This window comes from Sceloporus undulatus, chromosome 6, assembly GCF_019175285.1.
Source record: "Sceloporus undulatus isolate JIND9_A2432 ecotype Alabama chromosome 6, SceUnd_v1.1, whole genome shotgun sequence".
Taxonomy (NCBI): Eukaryota; Metazoa; Chordata; class Lepidosauria; order Squamata; family Phrynosomatidae; genus Sceloporus; species Sceloporus undulatus.
Window position 1 is genome coordinate 85,893,543 of NC_056527.1, and position 20,070 is coordinate 85,913,612.

Below are 20,070 nucleotides of genomic sequence, written 5' to 3' on the forward strand. Positions count from 1 at the left end.
CAACCCCTGCAAATACAGCAATCTACAGTACAGTAATCATCTAGGAATGTAATACTGGAAAAGAGTAGATCTCAAGCCAGGATTCTGAGTATCTTATTACTTTACAACACATGGGAAGAGGTGGATGGTCTCCTCAGAAGTAATGAAGAACAGATCTTACCTCTTTCTTCTTCTGGTCACTGCTATGTAGCTGAACCACTTATGCTACAACCTATCAGAAAAACCACAAAAACAAAATCCCTGGTTGTTTCCTGTATATTGCAGCATATGCAAAATTGGCAGATGGTCTTAAGCAAGAAGGAGTGGTGATGGAAGGTTGAATAAGAATTTGCAGGATATGAAGTTTTATATCAGCCTTCCTGAGTCCAGTGGTCTCCAACTATGCTGGAAAAACTCACATCACCTCCAGCCAGAATGGACACCAAGGATTATGGAAATTATACTCAACATTTTGTCAGGCACCAGGCTGGGTCAGTGCTCCCCACCATCTCTATACTGAAACCCTCTATCCAACTCATTGTCAGAAGCAGCTGAAATTAGGCCCAAGATCAAGAATAGGCAACTTATTGCCCTTCAAGAATTTTGGACTATACTCCTCATATGCCCTTGTCACAATGGTTAAGACTTCTGGGAGTCATAGTCAAAAACTTCTGGAAAGCATGTTACCCTGCTAAAAAAATTCACACAACTGCTTCTAAATATGATTGCAATTTCAAGGGGGAGGGGATGTCTTTAGACTTATGCCCCGCTTGTGGAGTAACCATAGACATTTTATTGGTCACTGTGTAAATAGGACAAGGGACTAGATAGGGCTTCGATCAAGTAGGACTTTGTTATTTGTCCATTTCTACTCATATGTGGTGGCCTAAAAATAAAACAGATTTGACAGAGCGATCCATACTGATTAGAGCTAAGCAAGGATATGAAGTGAACTCCAAGCACAACACTCTTCATCTGCTGTACCTCTTTATTCTACAGATTTTCAAGAATTGTGCCACATCTCTATGAGGCGTTATTTTGGCAACTGGAAAGTATGTTTGTACCACAGACATAATCAAGCCTTCTGCTGAGTATATCCTAGGAAAAGCAGCTGCATGAAAAACCCTAGGGATTTCTAGGAAAGTCTTCTTAGCACCCTTATCAAACTGCAGTTCCCTGGCTGCTCTTGAGGAAACCATGGCTCCATACAGACAGGCCAAAATAAAGCTGCATCGGGTCACTTTGGAAATATGCTGTTTAAATGATGCATGCGTACTAAGGGTCAGGAAGTGGCACCAAAGCTGCGCTCTAGTCCTTAAGACTGGATCATGGCTTTGGCGTGGCTTCTGGATTCTTAGTACGCATGCATCATTTAAACAGCATACCTCCAATGTGACTCAAAGCAGCTTTATTTTGGCCTGTCTGTATGGGGCCCTTGATAGGTTAAAGGGCCTAAAAATAGATGTGTAGTTAAACTGAAACTCATAATCTGGTTCAATGTCTGAATGTTTAAATTGCCAAACTGGATTCCACAGCATATTCTTGACTGCCCAAAGAAACAGAAGGAGAAAAGGTAACAGAATATATTTTGTTTTAACCATATGTCTCCATGCGGTAAACTGAAGTCCCAAGTTTTGTTCACATTACTGGTTACTGCATTAGCAATATTGCATTCCATGGAATAACCATGAGTACAAGGCAGTTAGATTCTGTGAACACTAAACACACTGAGTGTAGGTATCTGAAAAGCAATTAATTTTACAACTTCATCTAAAAAACGATTCCACAACAGCTAAGGCTTCACGACATTTCCGAAATCTTTAATAAATGCAATAAAAACAGCAAGCAGTGGGAAAATTATGAACTGCAAAATTCAATCTATCCACAAAAACTCACAGGAATATGCTATAAAACTTATTAAACATTTGCTTTGCTGTCACAAGTCAAGGAACAAGGAATGCCCCGGCTGATTAGCTCCCTCTCCCTCTTTATACTGGCTCATACCCAAGGAAAAACATGTTTTCCTAGCCTTGACCTCCAGATGCCTTGATTCTACCATAACTTACAACTCATTGCTCACTTGGAGGCCACACAATCACAGCTATAAAGAACCACATTTCAGTGGAAAAATAATGGAACTGACCATTCAGATATAATCTCTTTCTTTCCAAAATCTAAGTGCCCCATGCCTTAATATTGACTCATCTCTCTTCCTCCTTATCTTACACACCCCTGAGAACAGAAGTTGAGAATATGTGGTCATCCAGATGCTGGCCAATAGCAATGTTGACTTGCCATGAGAGCGCTGAAGGAGTAAGCGTTTCTTCTCCCTGCCTTAAAACAGTAGTTCTCTAATTTGATCATCCGTACGTTATGGACTTCAACTCCCAGAAGCACCAACCAGTATGACCAATGATCAGAGATTTTGGAGAAAGTCTACCAACGGAGTTCCAGCAATGATCAGGGATTTTGGAAAAATGACATTTGAGAACCACTGCCCCCGTTCTTAGGATCAGATGAAAGCAGTAGACAGAATGTGATCCATTACTGGACCACACAGACCATTTTTGGATCACTTGGGGCCCAAACAGACAGGCCAAAATAAAGCTGCTTCGGTCACTTTGGAGATATGCTGCTTAAATGATGCATGCATCTAAAGAGGCCAGAAGCCGTGCCAAAGCCACGCTCCAATCCTAAGGACTGGAGTGCAGCTTTGGCACAGCTTCTGGCCTCTTAAGATGCATGTGTCATTTAAACAGCATACTTCCAAAGTGACCCAAAACAGCTTTATTTTGGCATGTCTGTTCGGGCCCTCAGTCAATAAGGCTCACTTAGTCACTTATTGCCTCATGGATCCTGTGGTTCTTGCACAACATGCTGGACTATGATCTGACGCAGTAAGCCTCTTCTTACATTTTTAATGAGGAATGTATACCGAGGGTCATTTAATACAAATTATGCACGGTACAACTGTTAAGATAGTCTGACTATGCATTCTCGTTTAGAACATCAATGGGCCACAGAAATGCTAGGTAGACAAAAATCAAAGTGCTCTGGACTGAAGCCAAACTAATGCTTATCTAGTGGCAATTTCCTTTCTTCCAAAGGTGGATTAAGAGTGCCTGAGATGACGGGTACAAAGAACATCCTGGGAAAAAAGGTCTGCTGTGCATATACGGTACCTATCAAGTTAAATTTCAAGTACTTTCACGTACTTATTCTTTCCATCCTAACCACCTTTTAACCTGGGCTTTCGTTTTCCACTGGACAGCTTTTCTATCAAGGTAATAACAGAGAGACAGGCTTCAAGTTAGATTCCCACTCACAGCTCTTCATGTTACCAGGTGCAGGGGAAGCTACAAGCATTGCTCCTCCAATGTCTATGAATCCAGCTTCTTTGGTCAGCTCCTCCAGTCACATTATTCAGAAAATCCAGCAGAACTTGCTCCTCGTTGCTACAGGACTTAACCAGTTTCATAAGGAGCTACAACACGTGCTATCTGCAAGATCCTAGTCCTAGACTCTTTCCTTGCATTTCACAGATAAAAAGGGATGAACTGGAAGTCTCTAGGGAGTAAAAGCACACAGTATTTCTCAGCACGCACTTAATTTCCATCCAAGATTCATAGAGAATACATGCGATTAGATTCAAGTTTTATTATTACATGAACTTAGTACTTCCATCTAGGTCAGTGGCAATGCAGGTGCAAAGATGTGCGTTCTCAGGTTCTTATCAGAACACAGATTCATAGTCGATAGGTTTAATGAGGTCTATTAAACACAGCAGCTCAATGGATATGTGCCACTGTGTTTAGGGATCAGAGTAATGGGTGCCAGGGATAAAACACAGAAGGAACCCATAGCCTTCATGCATCGTCTGTGGGTTTGTTGGGAGCATCTAGTCGGCTGCAGTGGAAAACAGAATGGTAACAGGCTTCTTCTGTTCCTTAGTCCTACCTTGCAAATTCTTACCAGAACAAGGTGTACCTGAAGCTTGATAAACATTGCTCTCCACCACAGACAAAGGGTTGCCAAAGTGAAAACCACAGATGGCTTCTGCTCCTTTATATTCAAAAAGACACTACCAACTTCTTTCTTTCTCTTGTGCTGCTGACACAGTGAAAAATAAAGCAGTTTGATACCTCTTTAACATCCATGACCCAATGCTTTGGAATTCTGGGATTTGTAGTCTGGAGAGGCCCAGAGCTCCAGAAGGTTAAACATCTCACAAAACCACACATCCATGAATTCGACAGCATTGAGCCGTGGCAGTTAAAGTGGTGCCAAACTGTTTTATTTCTGCCGTGTGGCAGCAGCCTCAGTTAGTCCCAAAGGTGCTACGATACACCTTTGCATACTTTATTGATTGACTAATGGAATTTAAAGTTTATTTCCCGGACCAAATACAGGACGACGATGACTAACATCGTTTTTTCTTTCTTCCTCTTTCCCCCTGTTTGATTTTTAACACGTTTACTTGACGAAGAAGCCAGTGCAGCTTCAAAAGCTTGCCCTTGCAACATGTATAATGGACCCAATACAGGTATCACTGTGCTGTGGATTTGGGATGATACTGTACTTTATTGGTTGTGTGGAAGGATGGGATTTCAGCTGGGTTTGCTTGTTATCTGAACATCAGCTAAAATCCCCTCTTCTACACACTGAAGTACCAGATAATCCCGTCTGATCGTGGAGACTAAGCAGAGTCAGCCCTGGTTAGGGCTTGGATGGGAGACTGCCAACAATCCCAGGGGCTGTAGGCTGCATTTCGGAGGAGGAAACTGCCACAACCGCCTCTGAGGACTCCTTGCCTAAGAAAACCCTATGGAATCCACGTGGTCACCATAAGTCAACAGGCAACTTGAACATCTTGGAGCCCCAGATCTTGTCTGATATTGGAAGCTAAGCAGAGCCAACCCAGGTTAGGACTTGGATGGGAGACCATCAGCAAATATTCGGTGCCTAGGCTATATTTTGGAGGAAGAAACTGGCAAAACCGCCTCTGAGGATTCCCTGCCTAAGAAAACCCTATGGAATCCATGGGGGTCACCATAAGTCAACAGGCAGCTTCAGTACCCAAAAGGCGCCAGATCCTGTCTGACCTTGGAAGCTAAGCAGGGCCGGCCTTGGATAGGACTTGGAGGGGAGGCCACCAACAAATCCCAGGCTGCGCCTCAGAGGAAGGCACTAGCCATAACCACCTCTGAGGCTTCCTTGACTAAGAAAGCCCTCTGAAATCCATGGATGGAGTCGCCATAACCCAGCAGAAGACCTGAAAGCGAAGGCAGAGGCACCGTCTCCAAATGTCTATCTGGCAACCCCAGGATACACAGAGACTGGAGAGACCTTTCCTCCCGCCCAGCCTCCCCTTTGCTCCCCTTCCCTTCCGTTCTCCTTCACCTTCTCAGCGCAGCCATGAGGGCGACCGCAGCCTCACCACCTCCGCATCCGGCGGCAGAGACATTCAGCAAAGCGGAACGGATGCCCTTGGGAACGGCGCCCCGACGGACCCCATTGGCGGCAGCAGCTCCTTCTCCTCCTCTTTCGGGGGACGCCAAAAGCTGGTGCACCGCCAAGAAACAGCCACTCAATCCCCCCCCCCCCCCGAGCTGTTTTCGGATTGGCCAATGGGGTCTCGCGGCTGACAGCGCGTCATTCACGCCACCCGGAAGAACCCCGGGAAGTACATCCTGAAAAGGTTACACGAAAGGGGGGAGGGGTTGGGAGCAAACCCGTCCCCCCCCACTGTACCCTGGAGAGACTTCAGCTCCCAGAAGCCTCAGCCATGTTAGCTAATAGTTTGGGATTCTGGGAGCTGAAGTCCAAAAGCTCTTAAAGGGCCCAGCGCTCTAGTTCACCAGTGGCTGTTCCATAGATATAGGAAGAGGAAATAATAATAATAATAATAATAATAATAACAAAAATAATAAAACAGTGGTCCCAAAACTGTATAATAATAATAATAATAATAATAATAATAGTTTCCTCTTCCTATATCTATGGAACAGGCATTGCTGATCTAGAGCAGCGGCCCCCCAACTGTATAATAATAATAATAATAATAATTATTATTATTATTATTAGTATTTCCTGATCTAGAGCAGTGGTCCCCAAACTCTTGGTGATACACCCAACATTGCACTGGAAATCTATGGCAGATAATAATGGAGGCCTCCATTTTACTCCGCCATAGATTTCCAGTGCAATGTTGGGTGTATATTGCCATATTACCACATTATACTCTTACTAGATTACCACACTATACTCTTATAGTGCTACTATTCCATTTTAACTGCTCTAGCTGCCTCCTGTTGCATTCTGGGATTTGCAGTTTTAAGGAGGGGTTATTTAGAATTCTCAGGCAGAGAGATCTTAGGCTTCACTGAACTACAAATCCCAGACTGCAACAGGAGGTAACCAGAGAAGTAAAAGTGGAATAGCAACACTATACAGCATATGCGGTAATGTGGTTATAGTGCTGCTATTCCACTTCTACTGCTCTGGCTGCCTCCTGTTGCATTCTGGGGCTTGTAGTCCAGATGTTACATGCGTGCACACCACGTCCAAATGGACCAACGTGCACCTGATGTCATCGCGCCACTGGAGGGTACTTAGGACACCCTATTTGTGGTGTGAGAAGGAGCTCCTTCTGGGAGGGTGCCTTGTTCCCGTGGCAGATTGCCACGAGAACGAAGCCAGAGAGAAAGGGGACGAGCGGTCCCTTTCTCCTCTGGCTTTGCCTGTCGGGGTGCCCATGGGGCATGAAGCCCCATGGACACCCCTTTCCAGGCCACGGGGAAGCAGCATTTTGCCGCTTCCCCGTGGCCTGGAAAAGCACCAGGTTGGAGCCACAGGGGCTACCATCTTGGCAAGAAAAGGGGCTGCTGCGGACTGCCCCTTTTCTGCCGTCTGTACCCCGCCATAGTTTTTTGTGGGATTTTTGGGCTATGAGGCTGTGTTCTAGAAGAGTTTATTCTTGACATTTCTCCAGCAGCTGTGGCTGGCATCTTCAGAGAATACTGGCATGGAAGAGGTATATATACTGTTGGTTGAGAGGAAGCGATTTGCAGGTTAATTTGTGTATACGCGTGGAGCAGGCCGATGCCACACCCTGACTCTGCCCCAGGCTGGTGTGCACAGCCCCTAAAACTCAAAGGAATAAGGTTAAGATAGAAAGAGTGATTATTATGACTAGTGATTACTAGTGATTATAGTTCCCAGTAGTGAGGTTGCTCCAGTAGTTGCAGTTTGGTAGTTTAGGGCCCCATTCTCACTAGCCCATTTGCTCTAGATAGAACTGGGCAGATCTAGTTGGCCCCATACCGAATCTGCCCGGAAAGAAGTTCATACTGCCCTTTACCTTGATTGATGCAATTTGCCCCTCTGAAGTTCGCACTTGCAGTACTGCTTTAAAATGGAGCCTCCTTTGTTGTCAATCAAATTCACTTCTGCTTTCGTCAAAGGTGACATGTCCTACAACCATTGGGCAACCGAATGGGTGCTTTCCCCCCTCCTTTTTTAAAAAAAACTGGCGACAGTGTTTGCATATTCTGTCAATTTGTCAAATTTAAAAACCTCCAGGTGTGTGTGTGTGTGTTGTGTGTATTTGGGTCATTACAGATTATGGCAACCCTAAAACGACCCCATCCTGGGGTTTTCTTGGCAAGATTGGTTCCGAGGAGATTTGCCATTGCCTTTCCCCTGAGGCTGAGAGAGTGTGACTCCCCCAAAGTCATGGGTTTCCATTCCCTCTGAATGCCAGCCTCTAGCTTCCCCTTCGCTTCCAGCCCAGCATTTCCTCCTCTTTGGAACCTCTTCCCTTCCCTTCCAGCCCAAAGCATGCACATAATCTGTAACAACAACAACACCTCACCTCAGAATGCCATCTCTGCATCCTCTTTCTTCGCTTTCCCTCCAATTGCCACCCCAGAATGCCTTTTATACCGTATCTAGCAAAAGCATTCACACATTGTATCAATTTGCCAAATTTAAAAGGAAACACAAGCATTCGCATATTCTGTCTCTCTCACACACATACAGACAAATATTTTTTTTAAATGCCACTTGCAAAGTGACCTGACCTAAATCCCTCCCCTGAACCTGACCCGATCATGACTGGGGCCAAATTCACATTTGCCGGCAGCAGGGAAGAAACGGGTTTTCCAAAAAGATATGGGAAATAATCCATTTTCGGAAAAACCGCTCTAAGGGGGATTTGCCCTGAATCGGGTGTGAAAGACCCTAATTCTGATATGTTTAAACTGCTGCCAATGAGAACTTCTGACTTTTAATGCAAGTTACAGTTCAGTACAAAAGGTAGTCTGAATGACCCGGAGGTGTGGGTTGTCACTCCGCATCAACCTCCTCCCACACAGAATCCTTAGTAATGTTTTCTGTACTAACGTTACTTATAAATCACAATTCCCGTATATCACTGAATGTAATAGTAATAGTTGTGGCATAAACAACTAGCAAAATTAAAATTATACCTTTAAATTACAATTATCATGCACACAGCATACAGTAAGTGCATTTACATGTACATAGTTTCATGGGTTAAAGTGAAAATTTGGTAAGATGAGGTGTTTTTAAATAAAATGGTAAAAGAATAAAAAAAACAAAAACTCAAAATATTTCTTTTACATTTAAAATTAATTTTGTTACTTTTCTCCTCCACGTTTCTCCTCCCACTGTGCCTCACAATCTCTTTAGCATTTTAAAAGGAATGCATTGAACACCACAGCCCATTTCTGCCAAACGGCAGATGTTTGGTGGACCATGGGGTCACTTGCCCTTAGGGTGCCCCCTGGTATGATATGCATGCCCCACACCACTTTATTGCTGCGCCTGCCCCCAAGGGACCAAGGAGGGCTGGTCCAATTTGATACATCTCTGGAAATGTTCCCTAGGAACCATGATCAGTAATTTCACCATGCTTTTTGCCCCTCTTTTATGGGCTCTGAAGTCTACGAAAGCCTCAATGACTGGCTGAGTTGGGATCCAAACCCTGGTCTCCAGAGTTCTAGTCCAATGCCCAAACCACTACATGCTGGCTCTTCTCAGTTAATATGCACTTGTCCTATTAAATATTTGTTACACCCCAATGGACCATCAGTTCACCCTCATTCTTCAAAGAAAGTAGGTTCTCACTAGCATAACCAGGACATCTGGTTAAGGCATCGCAAACCAGACTGGGGGAATTCCTTGCTTAAAAGCAGGGAAATTGTGTTGGTCTACATTTTAAATGTGCTAGGTTCAGCCATAAGGCTTTATATCCTAATGCTGCACACAAATACCTTAATATGATGTTAAAGTCACAGCCTTAATCCCTGTTTTTCATTTTGACACAGCTGCTTGCTCTGCAAATTAATATCTGTACATACATGTTGAGCTTCTAATTTGTTGAGTGACTTTAAGCAATATATATATATACATACATACACACACATACACTATAGTATGGGAATTATTTGAAGATAGTCTCTCCCCACCCCCAAGTATCATTATTGTAATTGAATTGAATTTTTTTCAGTTCAATGAGAGTGTATCTAACGCTACCTAATTGCACAAGCTTCTGAAAAAATACTGGCCACAGGTTATTCCCACAAAACAATGTTTCCTAAATGTCTAGGGCAAATTTAGTCTGGCAGATTCTTGTTTTCTGCACACTCTGGCCTTTTCTATACTACAAAATTGGAGATAGTGCCAGCAAGAGATGTGTGTGCAAATACCTCAATTGTGAGGTTAGTTGTCTAGCTGGCTGCTATGGTGACAAGGCCCTACTCATACCTTAGGCAGAAAGTTCTGTCCCAGACCCTTTGTGGAACCCTAGAGGAGTCACTTAACCCTTTGTTTGTCCATCTATACAATGGGGAGAGTGTTTCTTTCTAGGCATCAAGTCGGGGCTGTGTATTATATTCAGCTGGTGCTTCTGCTAAACTGAGTGCCACAGGGATGCCTGCATTTTCCTATAAGTAATATCAACCAAGGGCTAGATAGTCTGTTGAGTGGGATCCATATCACCTGCAAGTTAAAACGTACTTGAAGCACTTTGTGAGAATTTTCTACATACAGAACAAAGGGGAAACGCACTCTACAGACCTGGACTCTGTCTCTGAAGAATACAAAATCCAGACAGAATTTAAATGGTAAATCGTAAGGGGAACAAAATCACCAGAAGAAACTTTTACAAGTAAGTAGTAGACATATTGATATGCTTGTATATGTTGTCCTGCCTTGCAGATAATTACAGTGAAACAAGCATTACCTGTTCATACGACTGTCCTTAGTTTGTATGGTAGATCTGACAGCAACTGGCTTTAGGGGAAAACCTGCTCTGTTTGTGGGGAATGATTAAATGTAATTTCATTGTAGTGGATTGAATTCAGCTTTGGAGGTGAATGGCTTGCTAACCACATGGATTCAAAGGAGTTTAGATATCTGCAGGATATCCTTGTTCCTTGACTGAGAAATGTATAAAATAGTATTGTAGGAAAAAAGTGAGACAGCAAATTAGGCAGCCAAAAATGTTTATTTAAACATCTTTCTGAAGTCGAAATTAAGAGCCAAATGAACACTGTAAATGAATATCCTGAAATATTTTATGTAACAGGGATTGAAAATGCTGACTTCACCAACTTAATTAGTCAAAGTGTCCTATGAGGCAACCAATAATAATAATAATAATAATAATAATAATACTGTTGTAATAGAATCAGTGAAAGTATCCTCTGTTAAATACCTGTTAGAAGCTATCTTTGAAGGCACCAGAATAAGGCACATAGAAAAAGGTGGCAACTGTATTTTTAGTGTGTGGGTTTGTTTGTGTGTTATTAATTTTAAAATGTTTTTTAATCATTCAAGGGAAGAAGCCAATCCATAAGATCCTGTCTCCCTACATGAGCTGGGCTGAGTTTTAAGATCTTCATGGGAGGGTTTTCTTCCAGACCCATTATCATCATAGGCATGTTTGGGGAGGACACGGTTGAGGGCCTTCTTGGTAGCTGGGGAGCAGCTGTGGGTGCCTCTTTCTAGTGAGGTCCACTTGCCCACTTTTGTTCCCTCTTTCTACTGGCATATAAAGCTTTTATTTATTCAGCCAAGCCTTTGATTCTTAAATCATCTGGCAGAAGGGTATTTTAAAAGTGGCAGTCTTTTGTGTTTATTGTTGTTAACTGCTGTCAAGTCAACTTTGACTTATGGTGACCCTATGAATGAGAGACCTCCAAGTCACTCTATCAACAGCCCTGCTCAGGTCTTGCAGACTCAGGGATGTGGCTTCCTCAGTTGACTTTTTCCATCTGAATGTAACCTTCCTCTTTTCCTGCTGTCTTCCACCGTGTCAAACATTATTGTCTTTTCTATTGAGTCCTGTCTTCCCATGATATAGAAAAAGTAAAATGATCTCAGTTTAGCCATCTTGGCTTCTAGGGATAGTTCAGGTTTTATCTGATTCAGGAACCATTCATTTGTCCTTTTAGCAGTCCACAGTATCCACAGATCTCATCTCCAGCCTCACATTTCAAATGAGTTTATTTTTCCTATCAGCTTTCTTCACTGTCCAGTTTTCACAACCATACATAGAAACTGGAAATACAATGGCATGGGCAAATAAGATTTTGGTATTCAATGAAAGCTTTACACTTGAGGATCTTGTCAAGTTCCTTCATAGGTGTCCTTTCAAGTAGTAGTCTTCCACTGATTTCTTGATTGCATTTTCCATTCTGCTTTAATGACTGGGACAAGGTATGGAAAATTAATTATCTCAATGTCTTCATCACCTACTTTGAAGTTATGTAAATCATCGGTGGTAATTATTTTTGTTTTCTTCATGTTCAGCTATCAGCCTGCCTTTGCACTTTCTTCCTTGACATTCTTTGGTAATCATTCCAAGTCTTTGCTATTTTCTGCTAGTGGTATGGTGTCATCTGCATATCTTAAATTGTGGCTGCCCCTTTCTCCAGTTTTCATGCCTCCTTGCTCCGAATCAAATTCTACTTTATGTATGATATGTTCAGTGCACAAGTTAAATAAGGTGATAAAATGCAGCCTTGCCTGTCTTGCCAAATGGAAACCTCTCTGTATTCTGTCCTGACAGTAGCCTCTTGTCCTGACAGTAGCCTCTTGTCCTGAGTCCATGTTACACATCAGGACAATCAAATAATCAGATATTATGGCACATCAATTTCTTTAAGAGTGATCCATAGTTTTTTATGATCTACACAATCAGAAGCTTTTCTATAATGTATAAAACATAGGCTGATTTCCTTCTGAAATTGTTCAGTGGCCTCCATTATCCAATGTATGTTTGCAATATGAGTTCTGATACCTCTTCCTTTCCTTAACCCAGCTTGGACATCTGGCATTTTTTGCCCCAAGTCTTTATAATTTCAAGCATAGAAAATTAATGCAATGATCATGTGGTTACTGCAATCCCCAGTGTCCCTTTTCTTGGGAACTGGAATGTATATTGAACATTTCCAGTCTGTGGACTGTTATTTTGTTTTCCATGTTTGTTGACAGAATTTAGGTAGTATAGTTTGAAGCAGGTCTATTGGTATGCCATCTATTCCTGATGATTTATTTCTCCCAAGTGCTTGGAGTGCAGCTTCCGCTTCACTTCCTAAAATGATAGGTTCATCTACAAATGGTTCTTCCTTGAATGAATCTGTCATCTTTTAATCTCTTTTATATAGTTCTTGAGTGTATTGTTTCAATAATCTTCCTATTTGTAATTCATCATGGAATACGACCCTGCTGGTCATAGAGCACCCCCACTCTTGGCTTAAAATTTCCTTTGAGTTCTCAGATCTTATGGAAGAGATCTCTTGTTTTTCCTTTTTAATTGTCATCTTCTATTTCTCTGCATTGATTATTATAGTAGTTTTCCTTGTTCCTGTGCTCAAGTCATTGGACAGTTGCATTCAGGGTTCCAACTCTATTTCTGTCACCTTCTACTTTTGCTTCTCATCTGTCCTTAACTACTCGAAGATTTCATCTCTCATCCATTGAGGCTTCTCTTTCTTTTTGATTGCAGATTGTGTCTATTTACATCCCTCACTGGCAGTGTCCCTGGCTTCAGTCCAGAATTCTTCTGGCTTCCCAATAGCGCAAATCTATTTTTGACATTATCTTTAAATTCTATGGGGATGTTCTTGTATTTTGGCATGATGGTTGATTTAGTGTTCTTCATTAGCTTTATTCTTAAGTTTTGATGTTAGTAGTTCATGGCCTGTGCTACAATCTACTCCTTATCTCATTTTTGCAGAGTGAATGGAGTTTCTCCATCTTCTACATCCTATTGTGTAGTCTATTTGATTTATATATCATCCATCAGGTGATGTCCATGTATACAATCTCCTCTTTGATTGCTTGAAGTATGTGTTCACAATGAATAAACTGTTGGCCTCACAAAATTCAATTAATCATTCTCCTCCTACTTTTCTTGATCCTAGGCCAAACTTTCCTACAATCTTTTATTCTGTTCCGTTTCTTACTTTTGCAATCCAATTGCCTATGATTAACAAGATGTGTTCTGATGTGTGAACATTTTCCCTCTGAACTCTGGCATAGAACATTTCAGTTTCTTTTTCTACTGCCTCTGTAGTTGGAGCATAAATTGGTTTTATGCCAATTTGATTATGGTTATAATGATGGGGTTTCCCTGCAGTCTTATTGATATTATTTGTTTAGACTTTGCATTATATTCTTTGACTGCTTTTGCTGCATCGCTCCTCACTATAAATGCCACCCCATTTCTTCTTGTCTTTTAAGTTCCTGAGTATTTTCATTTCATTTCCTGAATAAACACTCTGTATATTATCTGACTCAAAATGTCCCATTCCTGTCCACTTTGACGCACTCACCCCAAGTATTGCAATGTTTATGCAGTCCATTTCTTTTAGTTTCCCCCGATTCATGTGTCTCACAGTCCATGTTTTTATAGTATGTGTTATATAGCTTTGGACATTCTTTTCCTCTCTTAGCATGTCAATAACTATTTCCTCCCCGGCTTAAGTCCAGTTGTATCATTAGCCATAGTGTTATTCTTAGCAGTCCTCTGCTGAACCCCAGTAGCTTGTTGAGTATCATGTAACCTGGGAGTTTCATTTTGTGGAACTATCTCTTGTTTCATTTTGGATCATAACATAGGGTTTTCATGGTAGAAGATGTTCAAAAGGGGTTTACTGTAACTTTTTCTGTGCAGTACTAAAAAGCATTAGCTATGATGCTACTCTGTTGTCTCTGAGAGAATTTCCAGCAGCGTCACCCCTCATTACTGCTGCTTTTTAGTAGCTGTTTGGCATATTTAGCCTGGCTCCTCAGCAGAAGCTTACTGCCATCAGCATAGCCCCTGCTTCACAGGAGCATGCGGTCTCAAAGCTAGTACCATTGCTGTGATATATTTAAACAAATGGATAAAAATAGTAATAAAAATATTCCCACTCATATTATATCCAAATGTACATTTTAAAAAAACACCCAGAAATTGCATGCACTTGTGGCTTTTTCTCTGGCTTGAGGATCCTTACGTCTCTCTGGTTTAGTATGAATTTTTCTGACTTTATTGGGTGCAAGGTTTTGATTGTGGTTATATTTGAGAGAAAAATAACCATGATTTTGTAGAATGTGTTGCCATAAGTTGGAGTGGACTTGAAGGTACACAACACACACAACAAGCTTTCTTGCACTCTTTAATGTTAAGGAAGATACCCAGGGTTTGTTTGTTTTTTTAAGTCCTATTAAGTAGTGATGGAGAGTTGCTTTATGAAATAATGTTCGTACTGGACAGAAATGCCTTTGCTGTTATATGCCTCTTTATTACATTTATCAATTAGAGACTGGAAACGTACTAAGGCTATGGGTATTCATTCAACCAAAAGGCTGAAGCACTTAGAAAGTGCTTCTGCTTCACTTCCCATAATATTAACTTTTCTTCCAGTGTTGTAATGCTCCTCATAGGAGCATCCTCTAAGTGCTGCTGATTAGGCAATTAAGCATTTAGATGAAGCAGAAGTACCTCCCTGATGCATTTCAATTGATTAATTGGATTGACAAGGAAGGGATAGGGAAGTGGTACACAAATATTCCAACGAGGTGTATTTTACATAATTGATTTTCAAGAAAGAGCGGATTTCTGCACCATATTTGATTTGAATTTCATAATTAATCTCATAAATTCCGAGTAGTTAAATCAATTGAAATATATACAGCTCAGAATAAAATGAGGCAAGTAGTAAACTACCCAACAGTTCTGTCTCCCCGTTTTAACCATTTTGTCTTATTCAATCCTCATTCCATGCTTCTAAGACTCACTGCCCTTTCCTTAGACCCATTCTTAATATAGCTTGATCAGAATTATTAACATTTCAAAACGGGCTTGACATTGTAAAAAAAGAAAGCCAAACACTTACCATTACAGCTGTCCTATCTCAAACTTAAGGGCCTAAATACCCTAAAAGCACCAGATTCCATCTGATCTTGATGTTAAGGAGGGTCAGCCCTGGTTACTAGTTGAATGGGAGACTGCCAATGAATACCAGCTGCTGTAGGTTATATTGCAGAGGAAGGAACTGCCAAAACCACCTCTGGCCTAAGAAAATCCTTTGAAATTAATGGGATCATCATAAGTCAGTAGGCATTTGAAGGTATGTGAAACACACACTCAGTGCTTAAAAAGCTCGATCACTCTCTGTCGAGGTTAGAAACCTCTTAACTTTCTCCATAAACACATTCAATCTCTTCCCTATAATATAATTAGTGCAGTCAAATCTTTTTCAAGTAATATTGTTGGTAAGGCAAGAAGGACTTTGGAGGAACAAAGGGGTTGCTACTCCCTGTTTGGAGTAAACAATGTGACAAAGCTGAAGCTGGGGAAAAACAGGATTTGATCTATTGTGACAGTATGTGCCTCTCTACAAAAGCCTAGGTAGGCAGCCTGTAATCTGCAGAATTCCTGAGCATACATAAAGAACAAAATAGGAGAAAAAAGGGAAGAGCAAGTAATCCTGTCCCATCGGTTCCCCGTTGCATGTTAAAAACTCATAATCTATAAATTTGATCACCAAAATGGTAATCATCTTCTTTTGGAAGAAGCGGCAGTATTCCTGTTGTTATCATTTTATTTCTGCCTCCATGATCACATTTTCCGTTAAAGAAACAATGGTCAGCAATACATCTACTATGTTAATTGAGGCATACCTTTATAATATTATAAATGTCTTAGATGCTCCCTTACTTGTCTTTTTTCCTTATTTAAAAAGCCCCAATCTTTACAATCTTTCCTTGAAGGGAAATTGCTTCAGCCCCAGTAATTTTGGTTGCCATTTTCTGCACCTTTTCCCACTCTACAATACCATTCTTCAGGTGGAGCAACCAGAACCATATGCACAATAAACATAGATTTGTATCAACATAAATGGATGTGAATGTATGTCACAATAAACCAGAATTCTAAAAGAATTCTATCTTCTTCTGAATTATCCAGCACACTAGTTCATGCTACTCAATCACTGTAACCTGGCTTCTCCTGAAAGCAATAGCAGCTACCAAAAACAAAGACCTTCCATGCATACCCTTCCTAACATAATAGGGAAAGCAGGACCTCTGGCTTATCTTTCCCCAGATAAACCAGAGTCATAAGCCAAGATGTGTTCTTGGATCATGATTCTAGTTCATCTAGCCAGAGTTCCTGTTTCAGGGTGACCAGATGTCTTCCTTTTCCAGGACATGTCTTACATTTCTGGCTTTTGTCCAAAGTCCTCCATTTTGAGCATGCCTAAGAAGCATGGATTTATATGAGTGTTTTTACCACATAATGTCCCGCATATTTCTTGAATAGCCTGCATTTTGTGGTACCTTGACCTCCTTTGCGGTGATGACATCTGGTCACCCTGTCCTGGTTTGCATGTCAAAATAAGCAAACTATGCACAGATGCCCATGCTTTCTTCAGCTGCTCCCACTTGGCAGAGAAGCCAAGCAAGAGTGAGAAAACAGCACATCTACTTGGTCTGGAAATCTATGTGACATCCCTGGATTTGAATGACATGTGAACTGGGGCTATTTTTTATTGCCTTCATAAGGACATCTAAAATGGAATCCCCCCCCCCCCTTTTGCAGCTGCCACACACTTGGTTGAATTTTTCACTCAGCTATCCATCCTCAATTAATCTAGATTTTATTTATTAGAACTCTCTAAAGTGCTAAATCTTGTTTCAGAATAGGTTCAGCACCTTGGATAGGTCCTTTAAAGCTACCCCAAAACTGGACTGGATTCACTATCCCACTGACCGGGAAGCCACAGTTGCCATTGCCACAATCTTCTTCCTGTTCAGACACATTGGTTGGGATTCCATCTATGTACATGTGAAGTGAGGAATGTTGTTGTTGTTGTTCCATTGTGTTTGACCTTACAGTGCTTCCAGACAGGGCATATATCATGTAATTGCCCTGCTTCATTGGGCAATGGCTTCATTCTTCTTTCTTCCAAACTCTTGTTCTCTTGTTTCCATTCTCCCCAATCTAAAATCATTATTATATTCTCTCCCTACCCCTGATTTCATTATTAGAAAACTCTTCTGATTTTCAGTTGTCAAATACTGGTCCATTTTGCTTTTCCCTTTCTGCTGATTCTATCCATATTTTGGCTTGCACTTTTATTTTGGATTGGCTTAATATTACACTATTTTTATTGGCCCTCTCCCATTTGCACCCTCTTATTTCATCACTGCAGCCCATCTTACTTATTACTGTATACCATATAGTAATACAGTACTTTTTTGTTTGGTCTCCATTGGTTTTCTTACCCTTTTAATTATGTTTTCTGGTTTTGACATGCACTCAAATGTAAAAGAAGTCAAGAGAATGGTGAAGCCCTATTGAAGAGGTGGCACATCTTCCTAGGCCATAAGGTTCTGCTTTACTGGACTCCTCAGACTCCTCAGACTCATTCCTAGTACAGTCCCAACACTGCCTACACCTTGACTAGGGCTTCTGGGAGCTGGAGTCTAAGAACATCTAGAGAGCTGCATGATTTCTACATTTGGCTTATGGTCACAAGCACAGAGATGATACATCAAATAAGGTCAGGTCAGCTTTAGAAGCCCTGACAAGGTCTTTCAGTGGGTGAGAACACAGTGCTCTGTCCATGGTTCTGACAGCTTCTGCTTCATCTGAGCTATCCTCTGCTGTGTGTTTGTTTTTGCATGCCTTGAAATCAACTGTTGACTTATGGTGGTTCCATTAATCTCACCAAGTTTTCTTAGGTGAAGAGTACTCAGAGGTGGTTTTGCCAGCCCCTTCCTTTGAAATATAGCCTTCATCACCAGGTATTTGTTGGTGGCTTCACATCCAAGTACTAACCAGAGCTGATCCTGCTTAATTTACAAAAATCAGATGGGAACTGGTGACTTTAGAGTATCTAGGCCTGCTATGTATATTGTATCTTTTTTTTTACAAGATGCGATTCTTCCTTTCCTGCTTCAGCAGGATTCCTTTCTGCTGTTAGATTACAACCCCCATCATCCCATTTAGCATGGCTGACAGAAAAGTGCAATGGAGATTGTAGTTCAAAACATATGGGGCAATAGATTGGGGCAATCTGCCTTGCAAAATATAATCGTTCTGTTCTTCTACAGGAGGCACTACTATTGATACCCACTTTCTCCTGTGAATCCAGAACCTGGACAGAACAGGCCAGTTTAAAATTATGTTTCATGCTTTCAGAGGTAAGATTTCTCTAGCTCCTCCTTATCTTTAACCCTTGGTGCCTCTGTAATCTTCTTCTTTTTGTATTCTTCTCATTGTCTTGTTAAACTCCTAATCCCTCCCTTATATTTTTGTCTTTATGCTTTTCAAATTCTTTCTTCTGTTCTTGTTGTTTGTCTGTCAATCTCTTTGCCAACTTGGTATTCTTTAATTTATAATCATCATCATCATCGTCTCCTCCTCCTTGTGCTTAATTTCTTTATTTTAGTTAGTTTATAGGCCAAACTAGTTGTAATATGACAGATGAGCCTGCAATTCACATTGCATTCCTATTTCTGTATTCACCAATGACCTGAATAGCTGCACCCCAAAAGAAGACAAGATACTATATCATACATTACCAATGTATTCTATCCTTGAAGAGGCACTGGAATTATCTATGGTCCAAAGTATTATTTAGTTCAAAGTGCTGTAGCATGTGGTGTCACTGGCCACATGTCCAGACAAGATCTGGGGGTCTTTTTAGAGCACGGCAGGGAACAGAATTTGCAGTGGAGGAGAAAAAAGTGTCTTTGCCACTATTAAGAAGTTTAAATTGCATTCAAAACTGTTCCACTTTTCTTGGAGTCTTGTACAGAAGTATTATTGTAGATACTCATGTATAAGTCTAGAAATGTAGGTTAAAAATTGACCCCCAAACACTGAGTCGACTTATCCATGGGTCAATGTAAGTACTGTACTTTAACCCCCCCTCTCTCTCTATCTATCTCTATCTATATATATATATATCCATTCATCCATCCATCCCCTGGTGAAAGGCAAGAGTTTAATCTGTCCTGGAAGCATTGACCCCCTTCTACTCTCCCCTCCATGAATACAAATAGTTATGCCTGCTGTAATTTTGTAACTTCTTTGGCATTGTTTTTCTTTGCTTCGTCCTTTACATCTTTCATTGCATATCCCTAAGTTTTACCCTCGACTTATCAATGGGTCATATCAAAATCCATAATTTTGGTCCCAAAACCTGCCCTAGACATATATATGAGGTTAAATTATAGTCGAGTACATATGGTAATCTTAGGTAAAAGAAAATTGGAAAGAACAGAGAAAGGTTCCTCCAACACAAAAGAAAAAGAAGCGAGAAAATCAACATGTCTCAAAAACTAATAATATGCACATGTGAAATGAAACAACCAGGTCCAATAAATCTTGAATTAGCAAACAATCACATTCTGAACCTTCTAGAGATCAGTTGAAAGTTTCTTCCAGAATGCATTCAGGCCTTTTCTTTCACTAGCCTCCACTTTTCCATTTTTGTGGCCATATGTATAGATATATGCATTTTTAGCTTGCTGGGGGTAGCTGCTGGGGCAAGCTTATCTGTT

General features: G+C 41.1%; 2 protein-coding genes across 5 annotated transcripts in view; one reads left to right on the top strand and one right to left on the bottom strand.

Moving 5' to 3' along the window:
• The window catches only part of SLC25A39 (solute carrier family 25 member 39), a 28,343-nt gene extending 22,775 nt beyond the window's left edge, over positions 1-5,568 (bottom strand). For both annotated transcript variants that reach the window (XM_042473014.1, XM_042473012.1), the window contains exon 1: positions 5,380-5,568. The gene's annotated coding sequence lies outside the window, so the exon portion shown is untranslated. The remainder of the gene's footprint in view (positions 1-5,379) is intronic.
• Positions 5,569-9,787: 4,219 nt separating this feature from the next.
• The window catches only part of MAPT (microtubule associated protein tau), a 95,911-nt gene continuing 85,628 nt past the window's right edge, over positions 9,788-20,070 (top strand). Inside the window, exons 1-2 of one of the 3 annotated variants that reach the window (XM_042473402.1) lie at positions 9,788-10,171; positions 18,616-18,705. In XM_042473402.1, the coding sequence (XP_042329336.1) occupies positions 18,687-18,705 (19 nt within the window). In that variant the 5' untranslated portion in view covers positions 9,788-10,171; positions 18,616-18,686. The remainder of the gene's footprint in view (positions 10,172-18,615; positions 18,706-20,070) is intronic. The other 2 variants (XM_042473407.1, XM_042473409.1) reach the window with 2 other exon arrangements.